This window comes from Callospermophilus lateralis, chromosome 6 (genome assembly GCF_048772815.1).
Source record: "Callospermophilus lateralis isolate mCalLat2 chromosome 6, mCalLat2.hap1, whole genome shotgun sequence".
NCBI classification, from domain to species: Eukaryota; Metazoa; Chordata; class Mammalia; order Rodentia; family Sciuridae; genus Callospermophilus; species Callospermophilus lateralis.
In genome coordinates, this window is record NC_135310.1 from 78242365 (window position 1) to 78256734 (window position 14370).

General features: G+C 39.0%; 1 protein-coding gene across 1 annotated transcript in view; it reads right to left on the bottom strand.

The window, feature by feature from the left end:
- Nucleotides 1–3724: 3724 nt before the first annotated feature.
- The window catches only part of Prss35 (serine protease 35), a 64394-nt gene continuing 53748 nt past the window's right edge, over nt 3725–14370 (bottom strand). The window contains exon 3 of the mRNA XM_076858460.2: nt 3725–4982. Within this exon, the coding sequence (XP_076714575.1) occupies nt 3725–4963 (1239 nt within the window). The 5' untranslated portion in view covers nt 4964–4982. The remainder of the gene's footprint in view (nt 4983–14370) is intronic.

The window sequence follows — 14370 nt, forward strand, 5'->3', positions numbered from 1 at the left end:
TTCTATATCCTAAAATTTGTGTTCTTCTTCTCCTCCTCCTCCTCCTCCTCCTCCTCCTCCTCCTCCTCCTCCTCCTTCTTCTTCTTCTTCTTCATCTGGAGTCTGGATCAGGAGAAGTAATTTAAATTCTAAGTAAAGCACAAGTTTTTTTAAAAAAAACAAAAAGCCTTGACTCCTCTCAGCAGGAAGGACAGGGCTGGTGAAGGAAAAATGCCTAAAACAGGAAGAGGCTTCCTTTCATTACCTTTCAGAATCTCAGGAACTCTGGAATTGATTGCTCGGTAGGTCCCTGAATTGCTGAAATTTCCTCTTTGAAATAATAATTTCAAAGAATTATTTGATGTACAAAAAATAAGTATAAAAATTGGCCAGATGTGATGGTATATGCTTGTAATTCCAGCTACTTCAGAGAATGAGGCACAAGGATTATTTGAGCCCTGGAGTTTGAGCCAGCCTGGGAGACCCAATTAAAAAAGAGGAAGTAAAAATTTATGAACAACTCTGATCTTAGTTATTGCTATAGTCTGAATATGTCCTCCCAAAATTCCTGTGTTGAATTCTAATTCCCATCCTGATGATATAAGAGGTGGGACCTTAGGAAAGGATTTGGGTCATGAGGGCTTCACCTAGATAAAGGGGTCTGAGGGAACTCAAGCTGCTACCTCGTAAAGACACAGCAAGAAGTCACCATCTATGAAGAGGGGCCCACACCAGGCATCGAATCTGCTGGTGCCTTCACCTTAGACTTCCCATCCTCCAGAACTGTGAGCAGTAAGTTTCTGTAGTTTATATATTTCGAGCCTGATATTCTTTGTTAAAGCAGCCCAAATTACTAAGTCAGTCATATATACAGTATATATAAATAATATATATATATATATATATATATATATATATATATATATATAAATCTTTTTCAATATAAACTTTGGATTTAATTAGGTAGCACATCAGAAAGGAAAAATATGTTAAGTTACTTCTGCCCACAAATCCATCTGAGAAGAAAAAGAATTATCAAAGTGAAATGTTATTTATGTAAAGGAAAAAAATCTCCACGATTTTAAATTACAGTTGTTTTGTAAAGTTATTTGAATTCAACCACTGATAAGATTCTCAAAGCAGACAAGTAAGTAGAGTCTTTTGTGCACAGTAGGCATATGTGAATATTTGTTTAGAGAAATAGATTTAGTTTAACCTTCTGTTTCAAATATAATAAGTATTATAGGAAAACAATGTGAAGCAAGACCTTCTAGTTAATGTCATACATAACAGTGGTCCCAAAGAGGTCATATAAAATACACGATCTTTTTTTTTTTTTTTGAAAAGAGAAGAGTATGTAAGAATCAACAAGATATCTTCAAATCAAATGAGTTAAATTTTATACACACACAAACACACACACACACACACACACGAGTGTGTGCATGTATATGTGTGTGTGTGTGTGTGTGTGTGTGTGTGTTGCAGTACTAGGAATTATTGAACACAGGGGCACTCTACCACTACATTCCCAGCCCCTTTTATTTTTTGTTGCAACAAATTCTCACTAAATTGCTGAGGCTGGCCTCAAACTTAAAATCTTCTGGCCTCAGCCTCCAGAGTTTCTGGGATTACAGGCATGTGCCATTGTACCCATCTTAAAATTTACATTTTTGAAAAGTATATTGAATGGTTATTTTAAGAAAATTACATATATTAATATTTTAACCCTAAGCACCTATTTTACTAAGCATGCTACATTATTCTGAATTTACTCAAACCTCAGAAATTATGTATGAAGAAGAATCAAAATGAAGATTTTGTGTGTGTGTGTGTGTGTGTGTGTGTGTGTGTGTGTGTTTGCAAGTGTGTCAATACGCAGAATTCACCTTGAAATAGTTTTGGTTGCAGTAATCACATAGCTGTGTCCCCCCAAAAAATCTAACCAAAACTTTTGAGTTGGTAGCTCTGAATCACTAGAAGCAATTACAAAATACAGTTCAGTGAGATTTAAATAGAATCACTTTTAATTAAATGAACTAATACTTTCTAAAACCCTTAAGTAAAACACATATATAGATACAGTAAGAGATAAAACTGATTTATTATAAATTTTTATTGAATTGTTTTTAACAAACATTATAAAATAATATGCATTTGTGTTGAATTTCAGCTACTTTGGGTATCATTTACAAAAATCACGTATGATAACCTAATCAAATATTCCTTTGCATACTAATCAAAAGGATAGCCTCTCATTATTTTAGGGCATATCTTAAAAATTAATTTTAATGAATTTGTAGCCCTGGCAGAATTAGTGACTCTGTGTGTCATGAGAAAAGAGAACGTGACTCTAGAAACTGCCAGGAAAAACAGACCAAAAATCAGACCTGCATTTCCTAAATTTTTAAGGACACACTCAATTTTAAGTCATTAAAAGTCTTTAAGCATAATTCCCTGAACTAACCCTTTTTTACAGTCATTTATAGTCAAAGAGTTGTTTAATGAATTCAAAAAAATATGTATTGAGTGCCAGCTCTATGTTTTATCCCAGGGCAGCTGCTGGACTCTGGCTGCTTATGCCACTTGATAATCAGAGTATGTGTACAGCCTTGGTCCCTAAAGTAGATGGCTAGAACATTTTTAAAAAATCCTATTTGTAAATTATATTCTTTTTAATACCTTTAATATCTAAAATTACTAATCAGAAAACTCGCCAAAATAGCACTTATGGTGCTATTAAGAAAGCTGAACTTGAAGCTGGTTGTATAGCTCTGTGTTGCATTTGCCTGGCATGCAAAAGGCCCTAGGCTCAACATCCAGCCTCACACAAAAAAGAAGAAAGCAAGCTGAATTTTGTCAAGAGGGAAAAGGATCTCTCTAGGAAAAGACTGCAGAATTCCTTGTCTTAAAAATATAGCACCTTACACAAGTAGGATTATAGCATAAAATGATGTGGCTTTGGATACATGATTCATAACTTGTAAAAAGTTTTCCCTATGCATATATAAAAATTTCATATTTGAGTATTAAAAAATTTAAGATCTTCAAATGTCTCAGCTTTCCTATTTTTAAACTAGTTTTATTTTATAAAACAAAGTATTTTCCCCATTTTTAAATAGATACTGCAGTTGCTATTGTTTAAAGCTGTAGTTGATAGTTTATAAAACTTATTTCTTCTGATTTGTAATTCTAAAAACAAACAAACAAAAAACTAAACTTCTCAGACCCAACAGAAAAACAGTATAAATTCTGAGGGCAGGAGCTGAATGGATCCACCTCTGTGTAGTACAAATTGCAAATCTTCCTCTCTGTTCCTGATTTTCCTTGTGTTACTGCATACCTTTGTATGTGCAGTTTCACATTTTACACACAACTGGCATCCTATTAGGGCCCTAAAAATAAGTCCATTGAGAAATCACATTAATGTACAAGTTTGAAGTTTTAAAATGTCTAATTTCTAAGAAGGCAGAAAGAAACAAAAATTTGTCCACAAATAAAACTTACCACCATGTAAAGAGTATATACTTGGCACTCAAGTGCCCCGCTAGTTTCAATATCTGTACTTACACATTTTTAAATGTATGAAAATCTCCTAAATTGTGAGAAAATAAATTGTAAAAATGCTCAAATGCTATTGATAGATTCCATTCCAAGCATATCCTATGAAGTGATCTCACTAAGGATAAACAGAATAGGTTTTCTTTGCGACTTAGATGATATATAACTTTGTATCAGCTTTGCCTTAGCCATAAGCACAATTGGCATCATTTCCGTGGATCCAGAGGCAAATCTGGGCATATTTGAGCGGAGTGATGCGCACAGCAACGTTATAGTCCTTCTGAACCCCATGGACATCCACCCACTGGTGGCCTGAATAGACCGCGATTATTTTGCGCTTCCAGTACTTTTTGTCTGGCTCTTTGAGACGCAGATAGATCCCAGAGCCCGTGGAGCCCGACTCAGCATCGCAGTATTGATAGAGGAGATCACTGGATTCATCAGACACGCTACAAAACCGGTAGACCAACTGATCAGCCCTATCATTATCAAAGCCAGAGAAGTGGATCCTTCCTCCAGGCATCTTCTTGATGGCCGGACTGACTCCTAGTTCCATGTACTTCTTCTTGTGAGCGCGCTTCAGCTCCAGGAGCGCATAGTCATAGTCCAAGGCCGCATCCCCACCTGCTCCTCTCGTCCAGCCTTTTGGTATATAGGTATTCTTGACCCGCGTCCACTGGAAGGAAGGCTTTCCCTCCGCCACTCTCTGACCCCGACCAAACTCGACTCTCCCTCTTCTCGTGGGTCTCTCCTGCAGACTCACTTTGGTACCTTCCCTTTGGTCACTGGCCTCAGCTTCTCTCTTGCTCCTCTTAGAACCTCTGCGCTTCTTGCCTCCACCTTTCTTTCTCATCTTCAGCAATCCTACCCTTAGCTTTTTGCTACCTTTGACATAATCCTTTCCGTCATGAACACAGTGCGCGGCTGTGAGGACATGATTAGGGGAAATGAGGATGCCACTGCATCCCGTGGAGAGTTTGACCGCAGTGTTGAAAGGGAAATTGGTTAAGAACCTTTTGTCCAAGATGCTGAACCTGCTATCGGTGCCATACACTTGTCTCTTTCTCCTAACCGCTGCTTCTTTTGGAGTGCTATTCTGAGTTGGCTCAAGGACCAAACCTTGAACTTTCACCCTGGTTAAGGTTCTAGTGCCATTCTCAAAGACAGTCTCATAGGAAAGAGAATCTTCCAATTCAGAAAGGCCAGGAGCCGGGAGTTCTTTCTGGCATTCGATGCCACACACTCTGTTTACCACCATCCTGGCATCTGCCTCGAATGTGGGGCTGCTGAGATAGAAAGTCCTTTCACTGACAACCCGGGGTATTTTTCTCAAGTGCCACATAAAATCTTGTTCCATTTCAGATCCATCAATGAGAGTCCACCCAGAGGTGAAAAATATCAACCAAAGTAGCATATTCTCCATTTTGTTCTTCAATTTTGTCCTTAAAAATAGAAAAAAAAGAAATGTATAAACATATACTTGTTGTTTTCTTTTTAATATTTTTTCTGTTGTAGATGAGCACAATACCTTTATTTATTTCTCTTTATGTGATGCTGAGGATGGAACTCATGGCCTCACACATGTTAGGTGAGCATTGTACCACTGAGCCACAACCTGAGATCAACATACACTTGTTCTTAAGTGTCAGTCAAGGAAATTTGTTGATGTAAGACACAAATTTATCTTAAATTGGTTTTTCATTTAATATTTTATGACAACTGTTCATTCTGATGTGCTTAATATACCAAAGACTAAAGTTTGGTATATAACAAGGACTTAAAGTCACCAATTACCCATACTGAGAAATAATCTCACTTTGTATTTTGGAACACATGATATTAATGATCTATGGGGTAATAAATATATAAAAAGCATTTGTTGACAAAAATAGAGGCTGTATAAATCATGATTCTGTGGAACTGCTTCCCTAGTTAGGTATTCTTTCTTTCTTTCTCTCTCTCTCTCTCTCTTTCTCTCTCTCTCTTTCTTTCTTTCTTTCCTTTTTAGTACTATTATCTTAGTCTTACAACTTTTTAACTAGTCAGGGATTAGAAAGGCAGTTTGTGATTATCTTGTCAGTGATAACTGACGAGATGATCTTTTACTATGCAAATCATTGTATTAGAATAGGGATATCAAATATAGAATTCCCCATATTCTTTAACATATAAAACATGTGTCCTTCAACATAGTTCTGTAGCCAGACTTTTCAGAATGGCCCATCAGAGTCCAGTTGTATCAAGTGTAATTTCATTTGTTGGTTAAATATGTTATAGTGGTTTTTCAGTCTGTTATGTTAATCAAAGATCATGGCCAATACTTTTGAAATTTTCAATCCCTTCAGTCACTTTCAAGCCATACTTGGCACAAAGCAATGAATAGATAGGTATATTTCCCACTACGTGTGTGCTCAGATAAATATCCTTCCAGCAGTTGAGAACAGTGATTGAGAGCCCAAATCTTTTTTTTTTAATATTTTTTAGTAGTAGATGGACACAATATCCCTGTTTTATTTATTTATTTATTTATTTTTAATGTGATGCTGAGGATCGAACCCAGTGCCTCACACATGCAAGGCAAGTGCTCAACCACTGACCTACAAGCCCAGCCAGAGAGCCCAATCTTGATTTCTCAACCAAAGGATATGTTAGACCAGTGCTTCTCAGATTACAGTCCCAGAACCAGCAACATCAGCATCACTTGGGAACTTATTCTCAATTCTCAGAGCCCACCCAAACCTACTATTAGGAGCTCCCCTAGCAGAGAGGAGGGCGGGTTTCCTAGCTATATTTCATCTACACTTCCAGATGATTCTGAAACTCAGTAAAGTGTGAGAATTACGCTGCAGCCAAGGCCCGGGTGCAGGAGCTTGGCTCTACCAGAAGGCAATGTTTCCAGGGATGATTGTTTAACTGGGTTTCAAATAACATCTGTTTTATCTTTGTGTACAAAATAAGTTTACACTGACTCTGCTCTTTTCTGTGTTGGCAACTGCTAATACGCAATGGCTCAGAACTCGATATAAAGAACAAACAGAACTTAGGTTTATATAAGTGGTTGAACATGTCTGAAAAAAAATCAAATCCAGTAGACTTGTACGCAATGCCTTCAACATCCAATGTTAGGCTTCATGCAATGGCATCAGTTTGCCAGCCCTGTTGGGAACTCCACTTCAATTCACTGCAGAAAAAAAGCCATGCCCACATCTATCCTTGGGCAGAGGAAGGGCAGTGCCTTGTAATATGACCTCAAATGACAATAATAAGAGGACATGGCTTTAGTTAGCCTGTCTAATTTGGTCTGTAATTTAAAATTGGACAAGTGTTTAAGGACACTTTCTTTTGGAAAAATCTAAGTTTGCCTTGTGGTAGAATGTCATTGTAAACGATAGCTCTTACTGATGGAGCAGTCCACAGTTCAGTGGATCCATCTACAGATGCTCATCATCTGAAAAGCACCAACTCCCTGACCTAAAGGGACATGATCCTTTTGTAACAACTTAAGTATTTTGAAAACTCTAATATTCCCTTGACTTCCCCCACCTTCTCCTCTTTCCTGTCTTCTATTATAATTGTGACTTTACTGTCAGTTTCCAGGTGGCTTGAATTTAGGGTTTCAAATTCCAATTTTGGTTAATGAAAGTGAGATCGTAGTCATTTCTCTCCACTATGAGTCAGTGTACACAAAGTTGATTATGGGTTAGATCCTGGAGCCAAAAGGACTGGAAGGGGATTAGGGAGAAATAAGGCTATCTGCCTATGTAGTCATAGGAACTTTTAATGCTGGCATAAATGTACCTTCCACATTTGTACCTACTCTATTAATAGACACGGCCACACATAAGTACAAGAGATGATTTATTGCCATTTTTCTGTTGTTTGTTTATGATTTCTTATAAATGTGGAATACTGATAGTGTTTAGAATACTCGTGTATCTATACCATCATAATGGTTACAAGTGCAGATCAAAGACTAAGATCAAAGAATGACTTGGGCGCAGTTCCCATCTTTCTACTTGCTGGGTATTTGAATGTAAGCAGTTCATTAACTCACTAGGTTTCACTTTCCTCATCTGCAAAGTGGGATAATAATAATGTGAATTATAGATTTAAATGAGGTAATATCTGTAAAAAAAATTGTCACTAAGCCCACAGCATAGTAAGCAGTCAACATGTTATTTTATAATTATTATGCTTTAGTGGGTGAATTTATATCACTTTAAAACTGGTTCATGAGCCAACATTAGAGAATATATAGTTTCAAAAAAGTCAGTATTACAGTTAAATATTTTTATTTAACTATCTTGAATTTTTATTTCAAGATAGTTTCCAATTCACTCTCAAATGCCCTTCTTCTTTATTCTGTTTTGTGTGTTCAAGGACAGCTTCACTTTAGAGACTTCTCAAATGAATGCCTTCCTAACTACTCATTTCCCTAAATATCTGCGGCTTTGCACTATATTTTTCTCATCATTATTAAACTTAAGTGTGGTTAAATACACTTAAGTGAGTAAACACAGCCACAAAACACTTGAATTGCATTCCCAGGTTCTCATTTATAGCCTGGAACTACATTAGGAATTCTGGAACTTCATCAGGTCCTCAGCTTAAAAAAGAAACCAAGTCAATGTCAAAATAATTTCTCTAAGATAGCAATCTACAGTGAAAGAAAAACCTAACTTTGTGAGAAGGTATATGTAGAGTATAAAGAATTTGACTACAGTATAACATAATCATACTCTATAGCTCAGTTTCCCTCTTTCTCTCCTTGAGAAGTTTATAGTTTATAGGTAGAGCAGGCAGATGAATGAAAGATTAGATAGATGGTTGCTCACTATACTAAATATTTCAAATTAATTATTTGTCCTAAATATAAACAAATATGAAGATGCTGACTTCACCACCAGAGGACCTGCACTGAACTGCATTTACTAGCGGAAAGATGCATACTTATCTAAACCTTTCTTTTCACCTGCTCCCTCCATAATGTACAGTGAGGTAGTTGTCCATACTCATGTAATAGTATGCTGACAAAAGACACAATTTTGCATTAACCATCAAACATTTTCTGGAGGACTGGTGTGGGTCAGGCACTATTCAGCCAGATCAATGACCTTGTAGGGCCCACACCAACTTTCTAATGTGTATGTTAGGACACACCAGTCATGGCATAACCACTTTTTTGGCTGTCCTTTATTTAGCCATTCATGATACCAAGCAACTGTCCCTCCCAACACCCCTGCCTACATTTACACACATACCTAAATGTGAAGACATGTGCTCATCTCCTCCTCTACTTTCATCTTCCACCTGTTCAGTAAGGACTCTCACACAACAGGGAAACCTCGTGGTCTGACCCAGATATTATAAATAACTGTAGGCAGAAATGATGCCTTAGGCAAAGTGCTACAAGCTGGAGAGGAGTCACAGTAAACAAGCATAAAGGAGGCATTAAAGATATGGGTTATGTTTTGGAAAACACTTGTAAAAATTTCACAGTCACTACTGAGCCTTAAAGAAGAATGAAATTATGGCATTTACAGATAAATCGATGGAGTTGGATAATATCATTGCTAAGTGAAGTAAGCCAATCCCCCAAAACCAAAGGCCAAATGTTTTCTCTGATAAGTGGATACTGATCCATAATGGGTGGGGGGCAAGGGAAGAATGGAAGAACTTGGGATGGAGCAGAAGGAAGAGTGGGGAGGGGGAATGTGTGTGTGGGGAAGATGGTAGAATGAGATGGACATTATTACCCCAAGAATAATGTGACTCTACATTATGTACAACCAGAGAAATGAAAAGTTGTACTCCATTTGTGTAAAAAATTTTTTTTTAAAAACTTCAAAGTTACTTTCAGTTTGGGAGAGCAGTTGCAGAAAAAAAATAGATAATTTATAAAGTTTAATTCCTGAGTTACCATATCCCTTACTGAATGTTAATCACTGGCAGGAGCAATATTTAAGCAAAAAAGTATGTGGTAATATAATGATGAGAAAATAGCATTGTCAGTGACATAACGAAGATGAGAATAAGAACAGGGGTATTTGGATGATTGTGAAGCCAGTAGACTTTAAAACCAAATCAGTTTGCCACTTACTAGCAGTGTGACTTTGTCAAAGGTGCCTAATCTATCCAAAGATTATTTTCCACATCTGTTAAACAGGCACAATGCTTTAGAGTACTCTGAGGAGAAACTGATTCTTATTTCAGAAAGTCTCAGGATTAGAAAAGGCCATAATAAATCATCTAGTTTAGCCCTATATTTTAAGGGATTTTTTTTTCATCTTAAAAACTAATATATAGGTCACCATGCCCAGAGCACAGTAAGGACTCAACAAAAGGCAGCAATAATGGTGTTGGTGATGATGATCCAACACCAGGAGCGGAAACCTAAGGCATAAATCCAGGCATAGTGTTGTGTGACTGTAGTCCCAACTACTCAGGAGGCTGATTCAAGAGGATCCCTTGCATCCCTTGCCAGCCTGGGCAACATAGTGAAGTCCTGACTCTTAACTAAAAAACAAACCATTTAGGTAGATAGTGATAAGGCATGTCATGCATCTCTAACTGCTGTGTATATATATCTCAGTGTAGTATGCAAATAATGGCCTCCAAAGTCATCCACTTCTCATCCCCAAAACCTGTGGATGTGTTCCTCCCTGTGAAAGAGCTGATGCAAATGTGAGTAAGTTAAAGATTCTGAGATATGGGGACTATCCTGGATTATCCAGGTGAGTCTTATATAATCATGTGGACCCTTATTAAGTGGGTCAAAATAAGACTAAGCTGTAAAGAAGCACAGGTCCAAAGATGCAGCCCCATGACCCACAGAATGCCAATGGCTTCTCCAAGCTGCCAAAGGTAGGGAAACAGATTCTCTCCTAGAACTTCCAGAAGAAGCTGTCCTGCTGACCTTCTTCAAACTTTCAACCGTCAGATAAGTAAGATAATCAACTTGTGTTGTTTTAAGTCATTACAGTTTTGGTAACTAGTCACAGAAGCAATAGGAAATTAAAACATTTATTAAAATGAGAATCTAGTTTCTAAAATTATCTGCCCTAGATGTTTAGAAATAATGAAATACTAGGAAGTGATATGAAGTAGAAAAGAATTTTGGTTTATGGGTCTTAAACACACGTGAAACTATTTAAGAAAAATTGTACAGACATTCAATTTAAGAACTAAAAACAAAAGAGCATGATAAGACCTGATGGTGGTATGGAGCAGTACTGCTAGAGAAAAACAAGACTTGGAACAGGGTAGATAAATGTGTTTATTCATCAAATGCCGACTAACTATTCTGTGCATTATTCTAAAGACTTTTTGTCACAAGAATCTCTGATAATCCTTCTTTGCTACTGAGTTGAACTATAAATTCCTAAGCTCTCTTCCAGCTCTAAAGTAACCATGAGTGAGAAAACACTATTTAGTAATCAATTATCCTCAAGAAGTTTTCCTTCCTGCTCCTCCAGAGTAGGACCCACTTGCTATCTGTGTTGCTACCACTAGATGGCAAAGTCATCCTGCTCATGGCAAATCTAATGCAAACATTTAAATTGCATCCACTCAGCTGTGACAATTTACTGTAAAGCATGGGAGATGGGGTGGAGGAAGGGGGCAGGTCTAAGAGGCTAATAATATATTAACCAGTTGTCACATATGGAATTTATCACCTTTAGAAAACCCACGTACAGGCCCCAGAGCCCATCCTGATGAACTGAGGGCTGATAATGCTGTCTCCAGCCAGACAATTCTCTGGCAGGTGGTTTTCCAAAAACAGTTACAGTGCCAGCACACTTCCACCATGACCTACAGCACTGCTAAACAGTCAGCCAAACGTGCTGCAATTCATTTCAACGCTAAGGAAAATCGTGAACCTGCCAAATATTTCACATGTTTATCAAATACTTTATAATCCATTACTAAAGGATAAGCTCTCCACTGAGTCTATGCTGAGGGTAAATGGCAAGAAAATTCATTGACAATGTGCCAATTTCTACTCAAAATATCATACCATAGCACTATTTTCAAGTTTAGTTTCAGGAATGGAGACAAAGTAATGTCTGCTTTAAAAGTTTGGCAGGGCTCAAGGGAAAGGAAGATGGTAAAGTTTCACAGTTGATTATTTTACAGTACCCCAGAACTTCTGTTTCTCATCACAATAAAAAAAAATAAATAAAACCTGCCTTTGTTTTTTAGCTATTTTTCCAGGACATGTACATCTTAATTTATGCAATAGATGTGCTGTGTGTGAATCAAATTTGGACTTAATGGCACTAAAGGAACCCCAAGGGAACTCTGCAAGCGCTTTCATTTGCTGATTTATGAAGTGCACATCATATGGCTCCTGACTTGTCTTTGTGTTTTTCAAGTTGGACTTTGAAATCAAGGAATATCTGTAAATGTATTAGGTTCCCAAATTTTCGGGCTTTAAAGCATTTTAGAGTCACAGTGCTTTTAGCAAATCACACCATCAGTGTTACCTATATGAAGGTCTTTAATTCTTTTATTTTAAAATTATAAAACACTAACTTGTGTACCACTAACTTGACTTTGCTCTTCCCTCTTCATCTCAAAGTTTCCATCTGCAAAGTTAACTCAGTGCTAAGGTGAAGTAGCTTCATCCTTCCAAATTCTAGTCGGATTCTACTGTTAAAATGTAACATAGTTGTTAAATATTTCAGCATTGGGTGCAGAAAGATCAATAATTTACTTGGGGGGAAAATGAACCCCCAATAGCAGTTGGTTTAACATTAAATGAGCACATACTATACTAAACAATCTCATTTTAAAACATGAAAAAGACTCTTGAGAACACACAGGTTTCATAGCTGTCTGGAAGAAAAGCAGGGGGTGTATCTATATCTACCCCTTCTCACACTAAAGACATTTCTCTAGTATTTCCTAATAAAAATAAAATTCCATATGATGCTTGGTCACCCCTTTAAGCTTAGATGTCTTATTTGGCTGGAATTTTAATATTCTCTCTTCCAAATAATAAGCCAGATTCTAAGCATAATTCTTCAGGCAGCAGAATATGACTTTAAGAATTCTCTGTAGAGACAAAGGTACTTGGAATAAAATGAGAGTTGATATCAGAAGGCAGAAAGGTTAATAAAGAGGGGGGCTAGATATAATATGCAACTTCTTTGTAAATCAATGAGAGTGCAATAAAATCAGAGCAATCAGGCAAGAGTTTGTCCGCAACTTTTCAAAAACTTTTCAGTAGAAAATCTCAACTACACAAAGTCCAGAGAAAAGAATAGGAAAGCCAAGAAGAGAAAAGTGTAACCCCCCCCACACACACACACCCGTGTGACCATCACTTAGCTTCAACAATGATCAATACTTTTGCCAATTTTGTTTCATCCATCTCCCCCACCTTTTGTGAGGGGAGGCACTAGGGTATTTTGAAGCACGACTTCCATTTCACTTCAGCTGCTTATTTTCTAAACGGTTTCTACTGCTCCTTTTGCTGACCCAAGCAACCTTGATTATAAAGGGGGCGCCCAGGCGGGGGGCGGGGGGGGGAGCACTGGTTTTCAAGGTTAACTCTGCCAAAGGGGTTTTCAATGAAAGTAGACTTTCCAGGAATGGGTTTTACACCTTTCTCAGAGGCATCTGTTAATAATCATAAAAATAAAGAGGGTCCCCTCTGGTACTGCTTAAGTAGAAAGAATTCCATTTGTATTCCAACGCAAACACTGTTACTGCTAAACCGTGCACACTGGACCGCCCAGGGGAAGGGTGGTCGGCCTCTTTGAGGGCTGCAAGTGCCCTGCTTGAGCCTTTTCTTGAGCGCCCTCCAAAGAAGCTGTCCTCGCGTGGGTTCTGCGTCTCGGGGAGACGTGCAGCTTCTGGGATCCCGCCCTTCCAGGGACTCCATCCTTACCTGTACAAGAATTTCCCGGTCCCAGGCGCTGCCACGATGGGATCAAAGAGCCGCCGAGGCGGGCCGCGGGCGCGGAAGGAGGGCGGGGCGCAGTGGACCGGGGCCTGGGACGGCCGGAGCCGGCAGCTGCCGAGCTGGGGCAGAGACTGCGGAGGAGGCGAGAGCCGAGCTGCCGGCGGGGAGATGGGAGGGGAAAGGGGGCGATGACGCGGGGCGGACGCGAGGGGAGGAGGTGGGCAAGAGCCCAGAGAACCGAGGGGGATGTCCTTGAAGGTGCGGGTGGATCCATCAACTCTTACCCCAGTGTCCCTGCCCACCCCCCTCCCAACACACACACACACACACACACACACACACACACACACACACACTGCATTGGTTAAGCAACAGTGGGGAAGCTCATGAGTGGGTTCGTGAGAGATGTCTGTCCCTGTAGCACCCCTTAAATAGTCTCGAGATGACACTCTAAGTGGGGGAGGGTTATGCGAGAAAGTTGTTCCTGAAGTCTCTTTCCCATGGGCTTCCTATGGGGACTCAGCTGTCCCTGGGAACCAAGTATCTAACCAAACTCGTCCCAGCCAGTCTCTACTAGGGACTTGGCCTCCCTGGACCCACCCTGCAGGGCCAATCTGACTTGTGTCAGCGCCAAGAGCGAAGGTCGCCTCCAGCCCAAGGTTCCCACCAAACCCAGGCCCTATGGGAGGGCCCAGGACCGCAAGTCGGGATAGTGGGGACATCCCTGGAAGCATCCAAGTCCGCCTCCAGGGGGAGCGAGACAGTTTCCCTCCATTGGAAGAAAACTAATCTTGGCTTTTTCAACTTAGGGTTAGTATTTTTTAAGGTCCTTTCCCATCTAAGTCTCAAACAAAATTCTAACCTTGTCCTTTCTCTCTGGCCCTCTTTTGTTCCTCTCCTTGGGGGAGGTGTTCCTGTGG